Below are 22,383 nucleotides of genomic sequence, written 5' to 3' on the forward strand. Positions count from 1 at the left end.
AACTTATGCCCAGATAATGGCGGCATCAATAAGAAAAGCTGTTCATCGAGCGCGAACTGACATTTGAAATACGAATACTTGCACTAAAGTTGTATCGTTAAATTAATGATATATAAATGTATTTTTTTTTAAATGTAAAAATAATTGTGAATGTAATGAGAAATAATATTATTAAATAATAAAGAAAATATAAAAAATATTAAATAAAAAATAAATAACAAATAAATAACAAATAAAAATAAATAACAAATAAAAATTTTAATAAAAAAATAAAATAAATAAGAAATAAAAATAAATAAAAAATAAATAAATAAATAAATAAAATATATATAATATATTTATATATTTAATATAAATCTTAATAATAATAATATAAATCTCAAATAATTAAATACATTAATAGTTAATGTTAATAGTTAAATGTAAATAATTATGTTAATAATTAAATAATTAAATACAAATGTACACACATATATTGAATTCGATACTTATTCATATTTCGATTTCTTTTTCTGAGCAGATGGCCAATCTACAGGGTCTCTACTTCGGCCTACGCTCGACAGAGATCGCCGCTGTAAAAGACTAGAACAAGGATAGAAGGCGCGTACAGTGCAATACGTACATCCGGGACAACATAACCTCGTAGCGGAGACAGATAACCCGCTATCTACGGATGAACCGTCAATTCCGGTGTGCTGAGGGGCGTGTTTTGCGACCGTGAGGAGAGACCGGGGAAATTCGTGTAGACTGACCAGAGTCCGCGAATTTCCGTGAGTGCTGTCCGATATATACGATTGCCCGGACGCCGGAATTCTCGCTTGGTAACGTTTCATCAGCGGCCGCGCCCGTCTCAAGTTCGTCTCAGGTGTTCTGATTCATTGCCGCTATCCTTGAACGTCCTCGTTATTTGATTCCCTAATTTTCACTTACGCGTCAGACGTCCCGAGGCGTCTTTTTCGCAAGTAGCGAGCACGAAATGACGGAGATCTATAACTTCGGTGTCGATGCCATCAGTTGTCATGCGTGGAACAGGGATAGAACAGGTACGGAGATCCGGCTTTCATGTCTGACATTATTATTAGATATTGAATATCTAATTGCCGGAGGCCGATAATCGATTTTCATTTTCGCAGAAGTTGCCATATGCCCGAATAACAATGAGATCCAGGTGCATAGACGCACGTCATCCGGGTGGAAGCTGCTGGAAACCATGGAGGAACATGACATGGCTGTCATGGGAATTGACTGGTCGCCAAAGACCAATCGCATAGTCACCTGTTCTGCGGACAAAAACGCTTATGTGTGGACTCAAAAAGAAGATGGCAAGTGGGATCCCGCGTGGGTCCTTCTACGAATAAATCGAGCCGCTACTTGCGTAAAATGGTCTCCTCTAGGTATATATTTGTAGGATTTATGTTTGAATTTATATACCTTTATTTTATTTCCATATAATGATCGTCTTTACAGAAAATAAATTTGCTGTTGGTTCCGGGGGACGAGTTATAGCTATTTGTTACTTTGCGTCAGAGAATAACTGGTGGTTATGTAAACATATAAAGCGTCCATTAAGGTCTACGGTAACTACCGTTGACTGGCATCCGGATAACAAGGTTCTGGTTGCTGGATCTACGGACTATAAAGTCCGTGTCTTCAGTGCATTTATCAGTGATATAGACGATGCCCCAGGCACTACTCCCTGGGGCCAGAGTAATACCTTAGGAACTTTATTGGCCGAGTTCCCTAATACACCCAATGGAGGTAAAATTCTTTTTATTATTTATTATTGAAAAATATAAATATAGCATTGTTATTTAGAAAAATTGAACTTTATATGATTATTACTTTTATGTATTTAGGTGGCTGGATACATTCAGTAGCATTCAGTCCATGTGGCAATAAAATCTGTTGGGTGGCGCACAACTCGTCTATATGTGTCGCCGATGCTACTAAAGGAAACGCAGTTATGAGGCTGTACACAGAACATTTACCGTTTTTAAGTTGCGTTTGGATAGGATCTAATAACATTGTTGCCGCGGTAAACAATGTAACTCTTTAAATTATACGATAAATGTTCGCTATACTAACTATGAACCTCTACTCACATAGGGGCATAGCTGTATGCCGATGTTATATTCTATAGACGACAATGGACAAATATATTTTGCGTCAAAGTTGGATAACACACAGAAAAAGGAGATTGCCGGATTGTCTGCCATGCGAAAGTTTCAATCGTTAGATCGGCAAGCGAGGAATGAAACGAACGATAATGCTTTAGATAGCATGCACCAAAATACAATCAACTGCATTCGCCGAGTATCCGATCATGAATTTAGCACAAGCAGTTTAGATGGACAACTTGTAGTTTGGGACTTGAAGGTAATTTGTGTCTTATGCGTTATTTTATTATTAATAATTATGATATATTCTAATCTATCCTTTTTTTTCTTTATTAAGCTTTTAGAGAATTCCATTGCTGGTCTCAAGATAGTGTAAACATGAAACTTTTTTTACATTGCAAAGATCAGAGATATTACATCCAATACAACGATGTATAAATGTTAAAATGAATACTATACAATTTCTCATTAATCACCTCATTAAATTTTCCACATCGCGACCTACCTCCTTAGAACGAACTTCTATCCTTTGTAAAATATATAGTGCAATAATGTATATTCAATAATGTATTGTTACAAAGAGATAACATTAGCCACTGACGTTGTTCGCGGACGTCATCGATAAATACAAGGTGTCCCGAAAACCTGAATCCAATTTGCGAAAACGAGAATCTCATATAATATGGTATTTTCTAGTTTTAAATTTTATGTTAATATCATTAATAATGTTAGTATTTCTTTCTTTGTTAAAAATATATCTCTTGATAGTTTATTTGTTCATTTCAAAGCCCAATTGCAATTTTTAAATCATCGAATATGGAAGAAGTGGCTCGAAGGGTAAAACACAAGTTGTCGCGGCCAGCTGCGCAACTCTGTCGGACGGTTCATCGGTTGGCAGGCATATGTGGCTGACACGCGCCTGGTAGTCCCCGGCGGAGGTGGGGAAAAGGCAGCCGGACAAGATCAGTAGCGCGAATATCGATTCAGTCTCGCTCAAACCACCCCCATGTGTTGCCAGCAGCGCGCTTGTACTTCGCTTTGCTGCCATGCCCGTTGTAATAAACAGAAACGCACGACGACGCGAATATTGTCAGTACAAAGTGGCCCGTCGTCGTTGCTGAAAACACGCTAGGAACGGACCAAGTTTACCAGATTTCTATCGTCATTACTGTTGACAACGCTAACTGTGCGCCGCATATATTTCGTAAGTGTAAAATTATGTCGCGTTGATCGTGATTATTGATTTTGAAAGTGACGCGTGTTTGTTTTTTCTTATTTTTTTGAAGATCCGAAGTGAGAGTTATTACGCGCTAAGGAAGAGGAGCAAGTGCGCGCTCTCATCATCCCCTCATCGTGCGACCACCATCATCATCCCCTTGCGAGCGCGTAGTGCGAACAGGAAGCGCCGCCGCCGCCGCCGGCGCGCGACGTTATTATTCACAAAGAAAGCTCGTCCTCTGTATACGTCCGACTATCACTGTCAAACCGTCAAATATGATGCGACCTCGTCATTCGCAAACCGAACTGTATTATTCTTGACTACGAATCACGGGCGCCGAGGAACAAGTGCGAGACGGGACGAGAGCTGACGAGTACCCCATCGAGATATGTCTTCGATATCAGCGCAGGGTGTTGTCGAGCGTGCCAGCGCCGAATTGACCAAGCGAATTAACGGCCTGGGATTGAGGACATCGAAGCATCATGGTCGGTGGTGAAGACGTCATATTTTCGCCGTATTCCTTTCCATCCTTGTGCTTTGTTATCGTCATCTTTGTGTATCTGCTACTTGTATAGCTCCCCTGTTATACGTTACCCACCACTTCCTCCCCTTGTAGTGGCGTGCGTCATATAGATTCCGTGTTGAATTCGCATCAGCTTTGACTTTTTTCCACGCTATCGAGAGCAGAGACGAGAAGAAAGACTGCATGCTTCGGATCGGTGTCAAGTTTATCTTCCGCTTGGACGGTGATGAAAAATAAAGACGAGCGGCAAAGGGTTGCTAAGGGTCGTCCCTGCGATTTTTCTCACTTGGTGCGTTCCGGATCGAACGACGTTAAACCCTTCGGTTCAATCCTATTGTTACGTAATCGCGATAAAGGATTGATTTCTTTGTGACAACCCGTCTTTCTCTCTCCCTTTTATCTCTCCCTGTTTTTCTTTTTATTTATCCAGCAGCGTCAACAATATATGACGCGTTCATTATGAGCGCGGGGATAAATCTCGTGCTATTTACACGCGATATTTTTTTTTCCGTAATTTATTAAGCGATACCGTTACGTGACTTTCGTCGTCGCAATTTTAACTGCAATGGAATCGATACATACACGTTCTCGTGCACGCGAAAATAGTAGCTCAAACATAACGAGACGTATACTTATTCAGCCGTTTAGCGTCGCGTTTTGCAGCAATCGCGACCGCCTGATTCATTAGAGTGATAAGATAATTGCATCTAAGTAGTTGTGATTTGAGGACCAAACATTGGATCCAATTTTGAAATATTAAATATGTTGGTGTTCGCATTGCGACTGATCGTTACATTCGACAGTTTAAAGATGCATCGTTTTTGGCTCGACCGGGTTTACATTCAGATACGCAAATAGGCAATCTTCATGATTGGATAGATGCCAGTCCCGGGTCGGCAAAACCATGATTAGTCTAACCAGAGACAGATTTGATTCTGAGCAAAAAAAGGCATAAACCTAGCATTTCTCTTTTGCCTTTAAATATACGCATATAATAAGATTTAATACATACTGAAATGAAAAAGAGAGAGAAAGGAAAACTAAACTATTAATTATTTGATTTGATCTTTGATTTAAATTGAGAGAGATATAATAGATTACAGAATTACATATACTTTTTTCATCGATCGAAGAATTAAATGCAGAATACAAATACATACAAAAGAAAATCTTATTACGATATAATCTCTTACATTGGTCTTTATTAAATTTACGATTACTTGATTTTTTTTATCATGACTCAAGATAAAACTATAGACTAGATAAAACTATATCTCAAATGCAGTTACTAAAAATAAAAACAATTTGTAAGATATATTACAAACAGGAAATAGCGGTGCACCACGAGCCAAATAGGACGTACAGCTAGGAAATAAAACAAGAGCACTCAGGGGAGTCTTAAGTCATCTTAAATTTTCCTCTAATAAAAAATTATAATATATTTATGCTCATAATATCAATTTAAAAACTGTCGAGAAATTCTTTTTGAAGAAATTCGGTTACTTAAACATTTTAAATCTCGATTTGCATCTTGCTCAAGATATATAATATTCCAATCGTCTATAATATTGCAATTTCCATGAATCTTTCTTCTCACAAATTCCCTTGACCTTCGTTTCTGCAAATCGCTTTCATAAAATTCTTAGCTTCATACAACCTTGAGCAATTTTTATACATAGTTTTAAAATACTTATACTTCTTTAATTCTTCTGATCAAATTTGCACATCTGATTTTGTTGAACTGACGGATTAAAATCGATTTCAAATTTTCAGGGGGCGGAAAGACTAGCGTCATGGAACGCGTGACAAACGTCTTTTGCGGTGGAAGTGGCAGTGTCGCTTATATGAATTTACAGAGCGCGAATAATGCAAATGCGACGCCCGAAAAACCCAGCCGAAGTGTCGCGCAAACTATCAACAATGTACCGGCGAGCAATAACAAAGAACGCTTGAATAATGTCACTCCGAGCAGAGCCAGAATGATACCCAGGAACAGAATAAAAATGACCGTACCATTAGCCACCGGAGGAACCGGTGGTTACGTACCACCAATTACGTGGGAACAACTGATGCAAGATGACAATTTTCTCGGGCGGTTTTTTCTCTATTTCAATGCTACAGAGAGAAGGATTTTAGCTCAAGTACATGCCGGAAGCAATTTTTCATTCATAATGAATAATCAAAATATAAATAATAGAAGCAAACTTGCAATTTTATCGACAACGTAATTTTTTTAGATTTTTTTAATAATCTTTAATCAAAAAAATTTAATCTTAAAAAAAGAGACTTTTGCTTTCTATATTATTCTTCCATGTGATATATTGTTCCATAAGTATATGGCAGAAATGCATCTCGTAAAAATGTAAATTCTAAAATTAAAATACATGACTCACATATAATTTCTTTATAATTGCATTTGTATATCAAACTTCATTAATCTCAAGAGTTTGCTTTAGTTCGATCCTCTTTAAACTTTTATATGGCTTGCCTCTTGATAATATATCTATTCTCCTAGAATAATTGTATTATACTTCCTAGAATTATACATTATTCTCCTTGAATAATTGCATTATATCTTTGTACGCAGGTTTGCACGAGATGGAGAGACATTCTGTACGCGAAACCGCGTCTTTGGACGGGTCTAGTACCAGTAGTACGATGCCGTGAAGCTCGCGCTATGCAGCCGACCTCGCGTACCCGATTATATGCTTCCTTAGTAAGAAGAGGTTTTGACTCTTTGGTCCTCCTAGCTGCGACTGACGAAGATATTCCGGAATTAACGCGTGGTTTTCCGTTGGCACAACGATACGTGCACTCTTTATCATTACGATGTTGCGCGGTAACGGACCGAGGCCTTGAGGCTCTTTTGGATCACTTGCAGGTAAATTTGTATACGTTTTCTATTTTCACTGTTTGCTGTTTACTATTTACTATATTTGTATTGGCTCTAGATAAACTACAATAAGAAATTTCTATAATAAGAAATTTATCATAAATTTGCAATTTTAAAATAATCACGAATAAACGTATTAAAATATTAAAATATTTAAATATAAGAATTTTTGAAAATAGTAATGAAATATGTTTATGAAAGTAAATTAAAAAATATAACAAAAACGAAGTTATAAAAATCCTTGTAAATATTTTTCAAGATTTAATGTTATTACAATATTATTAATTTTCTATTACTATAAATATTAAAATAATTTAATTTATTGCACTTATTGCCAAAATTATATAAGTAGATTTTTTAAAATCATGAGAAAAAATTTTATGTAATATAAATTACTTTATTTGCATAGAATTCCATTTAAATGATGGATTTAGTTATAATGAGATTATATCAAATAAAACGATACAATTTTTTTCTAATTATTTTTAGGCATTATACGAGCTTGAATTAACCGGCTGCAATGAAATAACGGAAGCTGGATTATGGGCATGTCTCACTCCTAGAATAGTATCATTGTCTTTATCGGATTGCATTAATGTGGCCGATGAAGCCGTCGGCGCTGTAGCTCAGCTATTACCAAGCCTCTACGAATTTTCTCTGCAAGCTTATCACGTTACTGATGCTGCGCTTGGTTACTTCAGTGCAAAACAAAGCAGTGCGCTCAGCATCTTGAAACTGCAATCCTGCTGGGAGCTCACAAATCACGGCGTAGTAAATATTGGTGAGAATCGTTATCTTTTGTTCTTTTAATATTTCTCACTCAGATTTATTTTTTTCATTGAACATTGCAATGTATTCGAGATATAGCGATGTTATATAATATCAGATAAAATTATTGTGATAATATTATTGTTTTAACTTTACAAATTAAAAAAAAAATTATTTTGATTTAAAATTAAATTAAAATCAAATGATGATGCTTTACATTAAATTATAATTACGTAGATTATACGATTATTCTTGAAAATCGTGAGTTGTTTGCCAAATTCTGACCAAGATTTTCGGTGAGAGATAAAAGTAAATGAGATGTACAATAGTGATAGGCTGAAATTAAGACAGGTACATATGTGCTTGGAATTAAATTTAGAATTAAGAAACACAGCTTTATTTAGCTTTCATGTTGTAGTTCAGACTCGAATTATATGAGGTACGCGTGCGTATACATTGCGGACAATGATTCGATACCATTATTTAAATAGAAAGTGGCAAAAGAAAATGATGAAATTTACAAAATTTTATATCTCAAGTATTTGCATTTTTCTGAACGTGAAATTTATATTAATTACATTTATAAAATAATTAAAATAAAAATGTAATAAATAATAATAAATTTCAACATAAAATTGTAACTATGCTTTATAACTTTTATTCTAAAAAAGAATATAGAAATACTTTTATTCTAAAAAATAAAGATAATAATAAGAAGTATCGTTAAAAAATTTTTATACATAATTTTAAAATCTTTTCCCTTGCAAATATAATTTTTTTAAAAATTAAATTAATATATTTGTCTTTGTTTTAGTACATTCCTTACCGAATCTGACTGTGCTGTCACTTTCTGGATGCAGCAAGGTGACAGATGACGGTGTCGAATTAATCGCGGAAAATTTGCCAAGACTTCGTTCCTTAGATCTGAGCTGGTGCTCAAGGATTACAGATGCAGCCTTAGAATATATTGCCTGTGATTTGAATAATTTAGAAGAACTCACATTAGATAGGTAAGAAAAAATTACTGAAATATAATTTTCAAAATATCACTTTTAGACAATTAAATAGCAAATATAATAGTGATTTCTAAAAAAAATCAGTATTTGTATTCATAAAATATAAATGAAGAAATATTGCACTTCTTTTTTTGCATAATATTCTGTCAAATCATACTTTATAGATATATAAATTTTCTTATATCTCTTATTCAGAAATGTTAATATTATCAAAATGAAGATAATCTTAAAAAAGATGTATAATTTTTGGAAAGCATCTTTCAAGAATTTTTTAGTTATTTAGCATGTATTTATCTAGACATTCTATTTAAAACCATCCATTACATAACTGATTCACATATCACAAAGTGACAGAAAATTGCGTAAAGCTAGGTCCATAATTATCTTTAGCCAAGCGACTATTTGCCATGACAAATAAATCTACGCGTCTTGTCTACTATTTTGTATTTCTGACATGTGCGGCGTAATTTAGTTTGGTACTATTTGTGTGTCCTTTATATCTTATTCTTTTTTCATACTATTATATAGGTGTGTACACATCACAGATATTGGTGTGGGTTACATCTCTACAATGGTTTCGCTGAGCGCCTTGTTTTTAAGATGGTGTTCGCAACTTAGAGATTTCGGACTTCAACATTTATGCGTTATGAGATCTCTACAGGTGTTGTCAGTGGCAGGTAAAGTTACATATCTCTGAATATAGTTTTATACGTATATATAAGTTGCATACGAAAATTATGATATATATTAAATTATACAAACGTAATTATATTTGATTTATATATTTGACTTTATATAGGTTGCCCATTGCTCACAAGTAGTGGTTTATCCAGTCTGATACAGCTTCGGCATTTACACGAGTTAGAACTAACTAATTGTCCAGGAACATCGCGAGAATTATTTGATTATCTACGTGAACATCTACCGCGTTGCCTAATCATCGAATAAACGATGTTTAATGACGAATATAATATCCGCGAAAAAATAAGATTATTTATATGCGAATAGATGTATGTGTCAAACGAAAAGTATTAAGGAGAATAGATTTTAATTGCGGGATTTCGCAGAAAGCAATATTTCGAAAAAACAAAGACGGTATAATCGAAGGGAGCAGTATAGACAGATAAGAAGCAACTGACGTCCAGATAATATGAAAGAACAATATGTTTTTTCCTCGTAATGGTCTAAGAAAAAAAAACACACTAGCCCTCAAATGTGCAAAATATTAATGCATAGACATTTTTAATATTACTAACGTCCCATGCACTTTTGTTCGTATTTTTTCATTCGGCCATGTAATCACACATTACAGGCATGTATGATTGCAATGTATGTCTAACATCAGTTAGACGAAGTAGAAAAGAGATTCTCATGCCTACGCATTGTAATGATCTTGTACAGAAGTGATTTTTCTCGATATTGTACATTAGAAGAGATTGATAATGCATCAAAAAGAAGAGATCAGTGAGATCCTTCTTTTTTTGCCTCCTAGTAGTGTAGAAAAAGCTCGAGTAAATGTATGGCAAGAGACTCAACAGTTAGGACTGTGATAAATTTATATTGTACGTAATTCTAATTGGTTCGCGTACATCTAAATGATTAAATCATCCGACATGCATACAAAAGTAAAGCAATTAAATAATTATTCGAGTATGTATCGATTATATATTTAATTGTTGCTCGATTGTTGCCTCCGCCGAATGCGTTCATTTACAAATGCGCATTGTCCCATTTTTTGCGATTATAGCTGCAACACATTACACATGTTGCTTGAAAGAAAGTATGTAGCAGATATTGATTATACAGAAGATAACATTCCAAGCCATTTTACCTTGAGCAATTTATTCATGAATACATGATTCGTGTTATTCGTTTGATGATACATACATGTTGTAGACGAAGAATCGAGGTTCACTATTATTGCACCTACGATACACATCGTCATTCATACGTTACCTTTATATATAGATATATAAATATAAAAATATCTCCCCTGTGCAATTAATGTTTTCTAAATTTAAGGTTTTTCGCTAGGTATGTTCCTTGTGGTTTTTGACTATACATTGAGTATATATTAATGTAACATACATTGACCATATATAACATGTAACATAATTAGACAAGATGTTTTGCATGTGTTTCAAGTGAATAATTTTAATAATTTATTATGTCGATATATGTAATTATACATATATACCCTTTATTAATATTATCAAATAAGTAGACTCTATTAATGTATTATGATTTATGATTAAACAAAGTGCATCATATTTATCAATTGAATCGAGCGCTACATGTTTGGATCGTATATTAGGACAACAGCAAAAACTTGCCAAAGAATACGTTTTAATTTCTCTAAAATGCAACTTCAAAATATGTAGTGCAATATATATTGTGCAATCAGTATTTTCTAAATTGAAGATTTTTCATTAGTTATATTCTTTGTCATTATCAAATAAGTATATATTATAAATGTAATTAGATAAGCTAATAAACAATCTTAAATTTAGAAAGCATTTATTGCACAATATATATATCACACTGCATAATATATTTCATTAATAAAATCTAACTTTAAGATCATTTTTGTCAAAATATTGTATATTTTCTCACATTATAGTAATAATTATAGCATTCAATTTTAAGATTTATTCTATTAAATTAAGTTACAATGTAGTAATCAAAATAGATGATCTCTCAAACAAACAATCTGATAAAATTGTGCGCAAATATAATTTCTATGTGTTGTCATATATTAAGCACATAACGCCTTTGTACATATTGTACAAATTATACTTGATAATTCTGTTATCAATCAAAACTGAACAGATATATCTACACAGTGAAGTTATATTGGAAAATTAAGCCACATTATGAAATGCCATTCACAGATGCAACATTAAATGACGATACAGAATAATGGAATATGCTGTAAAATAAAAATTTATTGACCAGAATTTATTGTACTTTACATAATCATACCTTTTTTGTTTTATTTTTATTTAGGATTCTCCCTACTGAGATGTATTATACATCTTTCCACCAGATAAGTAAACCCAAACCAGGTTCGTCAATCGATCCCTACCAAATATATTGAGATATTGTTGAATTGCATGTTGATGAATATAATTTAAAAAATTTATAAACATACTTACATGTAAAATATATGGTGCAACATTATTGGTTTCCGGTATTTCGCTTACATCACGAGTATTAACTGTAGATGGTAAAGGTGTCTCTGCAAAAATCTCCTCTACTACCCTGAACCGTATAGCATCTCCTAAAATTAAATATCTTAATTTAATGATATATATTTAAACCAATATGTGCTAATTTTAATCTTGTGCTCATACAAGATACGTATATACCTGTTTCCATATATAAATTATGTTCCGTTCCATCTTCAGTCTTATATACCCAAAACCACATTTGTTGCGTTTGATTAAAATGTGATGGGTGTTGTAACTTGTGAGGTGGTATAATTATATCTTCAAAGAATCCTAATGTAACTGTAATCAAATATAAATATTAATAACAACAAAAAAACATAATAAAAGACTGAATTAGATAATTATATCAGATTGTTACCATGTACACCTTCGGAACTAGAACTGCGAACTTTTCCTATTAATATTTCTTCTATCCATGGACGAAACACGATAAATCGAAACGTCACTTTTGTATGGGAAGCTCCGTCTCCTGGAAAAATATATGATTCTTCGATCTTCGTAATATCATGCAACACAATGCAAAGACCTACATCCTTGTAAACCTGTGTAATGACAATATATAGAATAATTTTATCAGCGTTAATATAAATTTATCTTATAAAAGTATAATTTATAATATATACTTTATTAGCGAGTTTTCTGTTTAATTCATCAGCAACAACATCATTTAATTTGTATTTAAAGTTGCTCGGTAATATCCTGACGGTGTCTTTTAATTCCGCAAGCACAAACATCTTTATTATTATTTACACGATAAAATACTAATGACACAATCAAATATAATTTTGACATAGAAATTTTTTTAGGCACTTTTTATTATGATCAATCAAACAATTTAAACACCACGTGTATATACAGAGAGAAGACTGAGAGGTGTCATGGCCCGCTTTTAGGTGATCCCTGAAAGCGATACGTCCTCTGTTAATCTAAAAACGTGGACATGAACTACAAAGCCAATGTCCACGAAAGTTCTCAGAGGGTAACATATAATGTGCAATTTCTGGTTCTGTTCCGTGCTATGTGCACAAAATGGCGGTAGCACCAGTGCTATATAGCAAGGTATTTACGTATATCAAATAAATTTTAATATAAATGAGAAATGACGAATTTGAATATATATATATATAGAGAGAGAGAGAGAGAGAGAGAGAAAGATAATAAAATTTATTTATCATCGAAATATATTTAATATACATAAACACCTTACAGAATTCGTGTTACGGATATTTCGTGCACATAGCACGGAATATATATATATATATATATATATATATATATATATATATATATATATATATATATATATATATATATTCAAATTCGTCATTTCTCATTTATTTTAAAATTTATTTAATATACGTAAGCACCTTGCTATACCGCCATTTTGTGCTATGTTCTCTCTTTCCACACTATTATTTATTTATTTTTTTATGTGTCTTTTTTTCTGTTCAACATTTATTTATTTATTTATTTAGCTCGCTATAAGTCAATCTTTTAAAATATAACTAAAAGCAAAACTAAATATTATAGAATTTGACTTCGGAAAAGCGCGGTAAAATAATCGAATAAATTCAAATAATTAGATCCGTGATAAATTATTTAATAAATAATCAATTTTAACCAATAAATTAAAATACTTCCATAATTTAATATTCCATGTTAATGTATATTTTATAATTTATAAAATATTTTGGCAACGAATTATCGACATAGCATTCGACTTTGGCAATATAAACAATAGCACGCTATTGTTAAATATGTTACGGCTTTATTATTATTCGCATGATGACACTTGAGCGATAAAGTAGTGATGCGAAACGCTTCGCATATTGTCGAATTTTTTTTCTAAACACGATTACGATTAGTATCAAAACATAATTTGATATAATTACTAATAATTAAAAATAAATTAACTTATGATAAACGTCATGAAAATGTATCGCAACGATAAATCTTTATCGAACCGCAATCATTAATTACTGCGAATAAAAATTGAAAAAGGAAATATAAAAAGGGATAAAGAAATTAATTTTATTATGGTCTTTCGATTATTGCTGCTTAGTATAATAATTTATCTAACTTATACTTATTAGAATTAAATAAATTTCGACCAATGTTTTAAATTTTCTTAATCGGCAATCATTCATAGAATATTTCAACGACGAATTATAACAATAACATAATATAAGTCGGTCTTGGCGATATAAACAATATTGCGGTAATGTTTCTGACCTACGATCATTCCCTCAATGGTCTTCGAACAGTGAGGTAGTGATATGAGACGTTCCATATATTATTAAATTCTTTCTCTAACAATTATTTTGAACATTGCTTTATATAATAGATTTTCTCTTATCTTTTATATTTTTATTTATCGTTTATATTTGCGAATTAAAATTTATATAGTATATTACAAAATTAATTATATATTATATTATATATAAAATTATATATATAATATAATATAACCCTCCCATAGGATACACCTTGTCGCGGTGGGAGGGCTTAGTACCTGGACGGTGCCTTGAGATTTATCTTAAATTTTTCAATTTATGATAAATCTTAAGGTGCCTGAAAGGGAAGCTAAGTACCCTTTCGCGTCGTCGGTGCCGTCAACATGCCGCGGACGGCAAGCGCTTCGTCAACGCGTCGCGTTAAGTATATATATTAGGGAGTGCCATTAAAGGTATATACATATTAAGTATATACATCGCGTGTAAAATAACGAAAATAGCGATATAAAAATATCGCTGGCGAGTGCGGGAGTGTCGTCAATATCGCGCGCCAACAACATGAGATACGATATATTAAAGTGCGTTTCTCGTAATTATTCCGCGATCGGGAGTGCTATGCAAAGTGTCTCGCAATCGTTTCTATACACGGTTAAATATAATTAATTGTTTGTTCGCGAGTGAATATCAGTGCTACGAGGAAACAGCAAAGAATGAAAAAGAAAGGAGAAGGACATCTGGAAAAGTATTGGACAGCCAGAGAGCAGTGACAGAGCCTGAAGCATCCAGAGAGATATGTGGTGAGTAATTTATAAAAATTATTTATTATTTATATATATTATTTTCCAGGGTTGGGAAGTAACGCGTTACTTGTAACGTCGTTACAGTTACTTTTTTCGATAACTGTAACGGTAACGACGTTACAAATTTCGTAATGAAAAAAGTAGCTTTGTTACAGTTTTCGGTAACGAATAACGAATTTAACAGTTACTTTTATTGCCACTTTTTGCAAATTTATGAATTTATAAATTTAATTTGCGTTTAATGAATTATTTTTTTCGTTTTTCTCGTTTATTTTTTTCTGCTTTATGATATTCACTTGATATTCAAAAAAAGTAATTACGCACTAATCAGCATACGATTATACAGCAATTTACGCTTTGTACAACACTCGCGACGTTACACCAAGCCTTTTGTCATTTTGCTACGTGATAATAATGCAATATATCTCAAAAAGTTATGACTCACTCGACATTAATTAAAATCAAAATCAAATCGCGCCACTCGCTGTGTAAATAAAAATCGTACAAATTAATAATCACTAATTGTAAAAATTATACAGAACAATCGCGTTTTGAAGGATCGATTCTCGACGAACGATTCGAGTCTTCCCGCGAGGAGTCAAAATTGAGTTCGAACGCGTGACGCGCGTAAAAATAATATATCAATTCGTCATATAACAATTCTTTTAAGAAAATAACCAGTATAATGAAACAGTTTCACCAACTGGTCAATTAATCGGTTTTTATATCAGTAATTAAATCGGTAAAACTGTTTCGATATACTGATTATTTATTTTAAAAGTTTATTCATTGTTGCCGCGATGTTAACGTACGGGATAAACGGAATACGTAAGTTACAATTTTATTATTAATAAATAGTTGATTTGACCATTGCTCTTTGCATTATTCGAAATACTCGATTATACGATTGGAATATAATGAGAATATAATTTCGAAACACGTATTTCGCGTGATGTGTTCATTTAATTAAAAATAGAATCGAATGCGATTAAGAATCGATGTGTGACCGGAATCAAAATTATAAATTATCATTTTGTTGCAATCCTTAGGAACAATAATTATTATTCTTTTAATATTTATAATTAAGAATATTTCGTTGATCGAATGACAAAATCGAATAATTAACGTAATGGAAAGCCTTGTGATGTATATTAATCGTTTAATAAATAATTAATCTGTGTGTACATGTGTGTGTGATTTTAAAAATATACTTGTATATAAATTTAATTTTCGTATATGTACGTCATAGTACGCGTTAAATATTTCGGCAGCGAGGTCAATCGAATAAAAGATGCAAATAATTAACATAACGAAAAGATTCGTGATAAATTGTTTAATAAATAATGAATTTTAATCAATAAATTAAAATACTTCCATAATTTAATATTCCGTATTAATGTATATTTTATAATATATATAATATAAAAATATTTCAGCAACAAATTATCGATAACGCGGCGTTCGACTTTGGCAATATAAAATATAAACAGTAGCGCGCTGTACGTTGTCGCTTTGTCATCATTCGCACGATGGCTTTCGAATAATAAAGTAGTGGTAAGAAACGTTTCGTATACTATAATTTTTTTAATAAACACGATTACGATTAATATTAAAACATAATTTGCTATAAATATTAACAAAAATTAATTATTTAAAAATTAATTAAAAATTAATTAACGACATGAAACTGTATCACAACGATAAAGCTTTATCGAATCGCATCATTTATTATTGCAAAAATTGAAACACGAGGTACGTAAAACAGGATAAAAGATTTAATTATGTTATGATATCCATCACTGATTATTATAAAATTTCTTTCACAATAATGTATATTTTATAATATATATAATATAAAAATATTTCAGCAACAAATTATCGATAACGCGGCGTTCGACTTTGGCAATATAAAATATAAACAGTAGCGCGCTGTACGTTGTCGCTTTGTCATCATTCGCACGATGGCTTTCGAATAATAAAGTAGTGGTAAGAAACGTTTCGTATACTATAATTTTTTTAATAAACACGATTACGATTAATATTAAAACATAATTTGCTATAAATATTAACAAAAATTAATTATTTAAAAATTAATTAAAAATTAATTAACGACATGAAACTGTATCACAACGATAAAGCTTTATCGAATCGCATCATTTATTATTGCAAAAATTGAAACACGAGGTACGTAAAACAGGATAAAAGATTTAATTATGTTATGATATCCATCACTGATTATTATAAAATTTCTTTCACAATACTTGAATGAGCTATATTTCGACCAATGCTTTAAATTTTCTCAATCCTTATTGTTATAATTAAACAATATACATTTTAATCGAGAATCGAATGAATGATGATGCAAAATATTAAATCATCACTTAGATTGTTGCGATCTTTCCGGACAATAATTATTATTTTATTACTTAGAATCACAGATATATTTTATCCGTTTTACTTTATCGTTTTACTTAACAATCTAAATATAATTTGGGAAGGGGAGACTGTGAGAGAACACAAAGTAAAACAATTGAATTATAGATGCAAATAATTAGCATAACAAAAGCTTTGTGTAAAGCTTTGTGTAATTGTATGATAAATAATCAATGATGTGAGAGAACACAAAGTAAAACAATTGAATTATAGATGCAAATAATTAGCATAACAAAAGCTTTGTGTAAAGCTTTGTGTAATTGTATGATAAATAATCAATTTTAATCAATAAATAAAAATACTTTTATAATTTAATATTCCACGCTAATGTATATTTTATAATATAAAAATATTTCGGCAATGAATTATCGATAACACGGCGTTCGACTTTTTGCAATATAAAATATAAACAGTGCTTTATACGTTACCGCTTTGTTAACAGTTGCACGGTGACTCTAGAGTAATAAAGTAATGGTGAGAAACGCTTTGTATATTATAATTTTTCTTGTTAAACATGATTATGATTAGTCTTGAAACATAATTTGCTATGAATATTAATAAATGTTAATTAATTAAAAATTAATTGACGACATGAAACTGTATTGGAACGATAAATCTTTATCGTATCGCAATCATTCATTACCGCGATTTAATTAAAACATGTTATACATAAAAGAGGATAAGAGATTATGTTGCGATATTTCGATCATCGAAACTTATTACAATATTTCTATATAATATTAGAATATAATATTAGAATTAAATATATTTCGATCAATGCTTTAAATATTCCGCATTAATGTATATTTTATAATATATATAATATAAAAATATTTCAGCAACAAATTATCAATAACACGGCGTTCGACTTTGGCAATATAAAATATAAACAATACTGCCTAAACGTTACCGCTTTGTCATCATTCGCACAGTGACTCTCGAGTAATAAAGTTGTGGTGAGAAATGCTCCGTATATTATAATTTTTTTGTTAAACACGATTATGATTAGTCTTGAAACATAATTTGCTAAAAATATTAATAAATGTGAATTAATTAAAAATTAATTAACGACATGAAACTGTATTGCAACGATACATCTTTATCGTATCGCAATCATTCATTACTGGGAACAAAACTTGAAACAGGTTATACATAAAAGAGGATAAGAGATTATTTTGCGATATTTCGATCATCGAAACTTATTACAATATTTCTATATAATATTAGAATATAATATTAGAATTAAATATATTTCGACCAATGCTTTAAATTTTCTCAATCATTGTTAATTAAATACACAATTTAATCGAAAATTGATTAAATTATAGGGATCTGAAATATGAAATAATCACTTTGATAATTGCGATTTTTACGGACAATAATTATTATTTTAATATTTAGAATCACAAATATATTTCGTCCGTGTTACTTTATCATTCTACTTGATAATCTAAATATAATTTAGGATGTGAGAGAACGCGAAGTAAAGCAATCGAATTATAGATACAAATAATTAGCATAACGAAAGGCTCCGTGATAAATTGTTTAATAAATAATCAATTTTAATCAATAAATTAAAATACTTCATTAACTTAAGATTCTGCGTTAATGTATATTTTACAATTTATAAAATATTTCAGCAAATTATCGATAATACGGCGTTCGACTTTGGCACTATAAAATATAAACAGTAACGCTCTATACGTTACCGCATTGTCATCATTCGCACAGTGACTCTCGAGTAATAAAGTTGTGATGAGAAACGCTACGTATATTATAATTTTTCTTGTTAAACACGATTATGATTAGTCTTGAAACATAATTTGCTATGAATATTAATAAATGTTAATTAATTAAAAATTAATTAACGACATGAAACTGTATTGCAACGATAAATCTTCAACGAGAAATCTTTATCGTATCGCAATCATTCATTACTGCGATTAAAAATTGAAACAGGTTATACATAAAAGAGGATAAGAGATTATGTTGCGATATTTCGATCATCGAAACTTATTACAATATTTCTTTATAATATTAGAATATCATATTAGAATTAAATATATTTCGACCAATGCTTTAAATTTTCTCAATCATTGTTAATTAAATACACAATTTAATCGAAAATTGATTAAATTATAGGCATCTGAAATATTAAATAATCATTTCGATAAAAGCGATTTTTGCGAACAATAATTATTATTTTAATATTTAGAATCACATATATATTTCATACGTTTCTTTATCGTTCTACTTGATAATTTAAATATAATTTGGGATGTGAGAAAACGCAAAGTAAAACAATCGATTTATAGATGCAAATAATTAGCATAACAAAAGACTGCGTGAATTGTTTGATAAATAATCAATTTTAATCAATAAATTAAATACTTTCATAATTTAATATTTTACATTAATGTATATTTTATAAGATATAAAATATTTCGGTAACGAATTATCGATAATATGATGTTTGATTTTGGCAATATAAAATATAAACAGTAGCGTGCTACACGGTGCCGCTTTGTCATCATTCGTACGGTGACTCTCGAGTAATAAAGTAGTGGTAAGAAACATTTTGTATATTATAATTTTTTTACTAAACATAATGACAATTAGTATGGAAACATAATTTACTATAAATTTTAATAAAAATTACTTGACTAAAAATTAATTAACGACATGAAACAGTATAGCAACGATAAATCTTTATCAAATCGCAATCATTGATTACCGCGATTAAAAATTGAAGCAGGTTAAACATAAAAGAGGATAAAAGATTACGTTGTGATATTTCGATCATCGATACTTATTATAATATTTCTCTTATAATATTAGAATATAATATTAGAATTAAATATATATCGATTCAATGCTTTAAGTTTTCTCAATCTTTCTAAATACACAATATAATCGAAAATTGATGAAATTATAGGGATTTAAAATATTAAATAATCACTTTGATAAATGCGATTTTTGCGAACAATAATTATTATTTTAATATTTAGAATCACAAATATATTTCATCCGTGTTACTTTATCGTTCTACTTGATAATTTAAATATAATTTGGGATGTGAGAAAACGCAAAGTAAAACAATCGATTTATAGATGCAAATAATTAGCATAACAAAAGACTGCGTGAATTGTTTGATAAATAATCAATTTTAATCAATAAATTAAATACTTTCATAATTTAATATTTTACGTTAATGTATATTTTATAAGAAATAAAATATTTCGATAACGAATTATCGATAATACGATGTTTGATTTTGGCAATATAAAATATAAACAGTAGCGCGCTATACGATGCCGCTTTGTCATCATTCGTACGATGACTCTCGAGTAATAAAGTAGTGGTAAGAAACGTTTTGTATATTGTAATTTTTTTACTAAACATGATGACAATTAGTATGGAAACATAATTTACTATAAATTTTAATAAAAATTAATTTATTAAAAATTAATTAGCGAGATGAAACAGTATCGTAATAAATCTTTATCAAATCGCAATCATTGATTACCGCGATTAAAAATTGAAGCAGGTTATACATAAAAGAGGATAAAAGATTATGTTGTGATATTTCGATCATCGATACTTATTATAATATTTCTCTTATAATATTAGAATATAATATTAGAATTAAATATATATCGATTCAATGCTTTAAGTTTTCTCAATCTTTCTAAATACACAATATAATCGAAAATTGATGAAATTATAGGGATTAAAAATATTAAATAATCACTTCGATAAAAGTGATTTTTGCGAACAATAATTATTATTTTAATATTTAGAATCACAAATATATTTCATCCGTGTCACTTTATCGTTCTACTTGATAATTTAAATATAATTTGGGATGTGAGAAAACGCAAAGTAAAACAATCGATTTATAGATGCAAATAATTAGCATAACAAAAGACTGCGTGAATTGTTTGATAAATAATCAATTTTAATCAATAAATTAAATACTTTCATAATTTAATATTTTACATTAATGTATATTTTATAAGATATAAAATATTTCGGTAACGAATTATCGATAATACGATGTTTGATTTTGGCAATATAAAATATAAACAGTAGCGTGCTACACGGTGCCGCTTTGTCATCATTCGTACGGTGATTCTCGAGTAATAAAGTAGTGGTAAGAAACATTTTGTATATTATAATTTTTTTACTAAACATAATGACAATTAGTATGGAAACATAATTTACTATAAATTTTAATAAAAATTACTTGACTAAAAATTAATTAACGACATGAAACAGTATAGCAACGATAAATCTTTATCAAATCGCAATCATTGATTACCGCGATTAAAAATTGAAGCAGGTTAAACATAAAAGAGGATAAAAGATTACGTTGTAATATTTCGATCATCGATACTTATTATAATATTTCTCTTATAATATTAAAATATAATATTAGAATTAAATATATATCGATTCAATGCTTTAAGTTTTCTCAATCTTTATAAATACACAATATAATCGAAAATTGATGAAATTATAGGGATTTAAAATATTAAATAATCATTTCGATAAATGCGATTTTTGCGAACAATAATTATTATTTTAATATTTAGAATCACAAATATATTTCATCCGTGTTACTTTATCGTTCTACTTGATAATTTAAATATAATTTGGGATGTGAGAAAACGCAAAGTAAAACAATCGATTTATAGATGCAAATAATTAGCATAACAAAAGACTGCGTGAATTGTTTGATAAATAATCAATTTTAATCAATAAATTAAATACTTTCATAATTTAATATTTTACGTTAATGTATATTTTATAAGATATAAAATATTTCGGTAACGAATTATCGATAATACGATGTTTGATTTTGGCAATATAAAATATAAACAGTAGCGCGCTATACGGTGCCGCTTTGTCATCATTCGTACAGTGACTCTCGAGTAATAAAGTAGTGGTAAGAAACGTTTTGTATATTGTAATTTTTTTACTAAACATGATGACAATTAGTATGGAAACATAATTTACTATAAATTTTAATAAAAATTAATTTATTAAAAATTAATTAGCGAGATGAAACAGTATCGTAACGATAAATCTTTATCAAATCGCAATCATTTATTACCGCGATTAAAAATTGAAACAGGGTATACATAAAA

General features: G+C 30.2%; 4 protein-coding genes across 6 annotated transcripts in view; 3 read left to right on the plus strand and 1 right to left on the minus strand.

The window, feature by feature from the left end:
- The window catches only part of LOC112639548, a 48,514-nt gene extending 47,814 nt beyond the window's left edge, over positions 1-700 (plus strand). The window contains exon 3 of the mRNA XM_025413928.1: positions 521-700. Coding sequence (XP_025269713.1) covers positions 521-597 — 77 coding nt within the window. The 3' untranslated portion in view covers positions 598-700. The remainder of the gene's footprint in view (positions 1-520) is intronic.
- On the plus strand, positions 631-2,589 carry LOC105248561 (actin-related protein 2/3 complex subunit 1A). Its single transcript, XM_011253409.3, has 6 exons — positions 631-1,043; positions 1,134-1,394; positions 1,468-1,758; positions 1,857-2,035; positions 2,107-2,376; positions 2,455-2,589. Exons 1-6 carry the CDS (start codon positions 977-979, stop codon positions 2,491-2,493), a joined length of 1,107 nt encoding a protein of 368 aa, XP_011251711.1. The 5' UTR covers positions 631-976; the 3' UTR covers positions 2,494-2,589.
- A 269-nt stretch (positions 2,590-2,858) lies between these two features.
- On the plus strand, positions 2,859-11,080 carry LOC105248560 (F-box/LRR-repeat protein 16). 2 transcript variants are annotated; one of them, XM_020026663.2, is made up of 8 exons: positions 2,859-3,321; positions 3,404-3,821; positions 5,633-6,000; positions 6,447-6,740; positions 7,242-7,533; positions 8,335-8,530; positions 9,065-9,213; positions 9,336-11,080. In XM_020026663.2, the coding sequence occupies exons 2-8, from the start codon at positions 3,725-3,727 to the stop codon at positions 9,482-9,484; spliced, it is 1,545 nt and encodes a 514-aa protein (XP_019882222.1). In that variant the 5' UTR covers positions 2,859-3,321; positions 3,404-3,724; the 3' UTR covers positions 9,485-11,080. The 2 variants fall into 2 exon arrangements, with proteins under 2 accessions (XP_019882222.1, XP_025269711.1); XM_025413926.1 differs by lacking the exons at positions 2,859-3,321; positions 3,404-3,821 and adding an exon at positions 5,141-5,250.
- LOC105248559 (DNA-directed RNA polymerase III subunit RPC8) lies at positions 8,469-12,653 on the minus strand. Of its 2 annotated transcripts, XM_025413927.1 has the most exons (6): positions 12,390-12,653; positions 12,125-12,308; positions 11,905-12,045; positions 11,692-11,816; positions 11,519-11,617; positions 8,469-8,491 (listed from the first exon to the last, which is right to left on the minus strand). In XM_025413927.1, exons 1-5 carry the CDS (start codon positions 12,498-12,500, stop codon positions 11,564-11,566), a joined length of 615 nt encoding a protein of 204 aa, XP_025269712.1. In that variant the 5' UTR covers positions 12,501-12,653; the 3' UTR covers positions 8,469-8,491; positions 11,519-11,563. The 2 variants fall into 2 exon arrangements, with proteins under 2 accessions (XP_025269712.1, XP_011251708.1); XM_011253406.3 differs by lacking the exon at positions 8,469-8,491 and having other exon boundaries at positions 11,462-11,617.
- Positions 12,654-22,383: the final 9,730 nt, after the last annotated feature.

Source organism: Camponotus floridanus, unplaced genomic scaffold, assembly GCF_003227725.1.
Source record: "Camponotus floridanus strain SB8 unplaced genomic scaffold, Cflo_v7.5 scaffold71, whole genome shotgun sequence".
Lineage (NCBI taxonomy): Eukaryota > Metazoa > Arthropoda > Insecta > Hymenoptera > Formicidae > Camponotus > Camponotus floridanus.

Coding starts and splice junctions, on each gene's coding strand:
- LOC105248561 (XM_011253409.3), top strand. CDS start 977: ATGACGGAGATCTATAACTTCGGTGTCGATGCCATCAGTTGTCATGCG. Junction 1,044..1,133: donor GTGGAACAGGGATAGAACAG/GTACGGAGATCC, acceptor TCATTTTCGCAG/AAGTTGCCATATGCCCGAAT. Junction 2,377..2,454: donor TTGTAGTTTGGGACTTGAAG/GTAATTTGTGTC, acceptor TTCTTTATTAAG/CTTTTAGAGAATTCCATTGC.
- LOC105248560 (XM_020026663.2), top strand. CDS start 3,725: ATGTCTTCGATATCAGCGCAGGGTGTTGTCGAGCGTGCCAGCGCCGAA. Junction 3,822..5,632: donor GAGGACATCGAAGCATCATG/GTCGGTGGTGAA, acceptor TCAAATTTTCAG/GGGGCGGAAAGACTAGCGTC. Junction 6,001..6,446: donor AGAGAAGGATTTTAGCTCAA/GTACATGCCGGA, acceptor CTTTGTACGCAG/GTTTGCACGAGATGGAGAGA.
- LOC105248559 (XM_025413927.1), bottom strand. CDS start 12,500: ATGTTTGTGCTTGCGGAATTAAAAGACACCGTCAGGATATTACCGAGC. Junction 12,309..12,389: donor ACAGAAAACTCGCTAATAAA/GTATATATTATA, acceptor GTCATTACACAG/GTTTACAAGGATGTAGGTCT. Junction 11,817..11,904: donor TAATTTATATATGGAAACAG/GTATATACGTAT, acceptor ATTTAATTTTAG/GAGATGCTATACGGTTCAGG.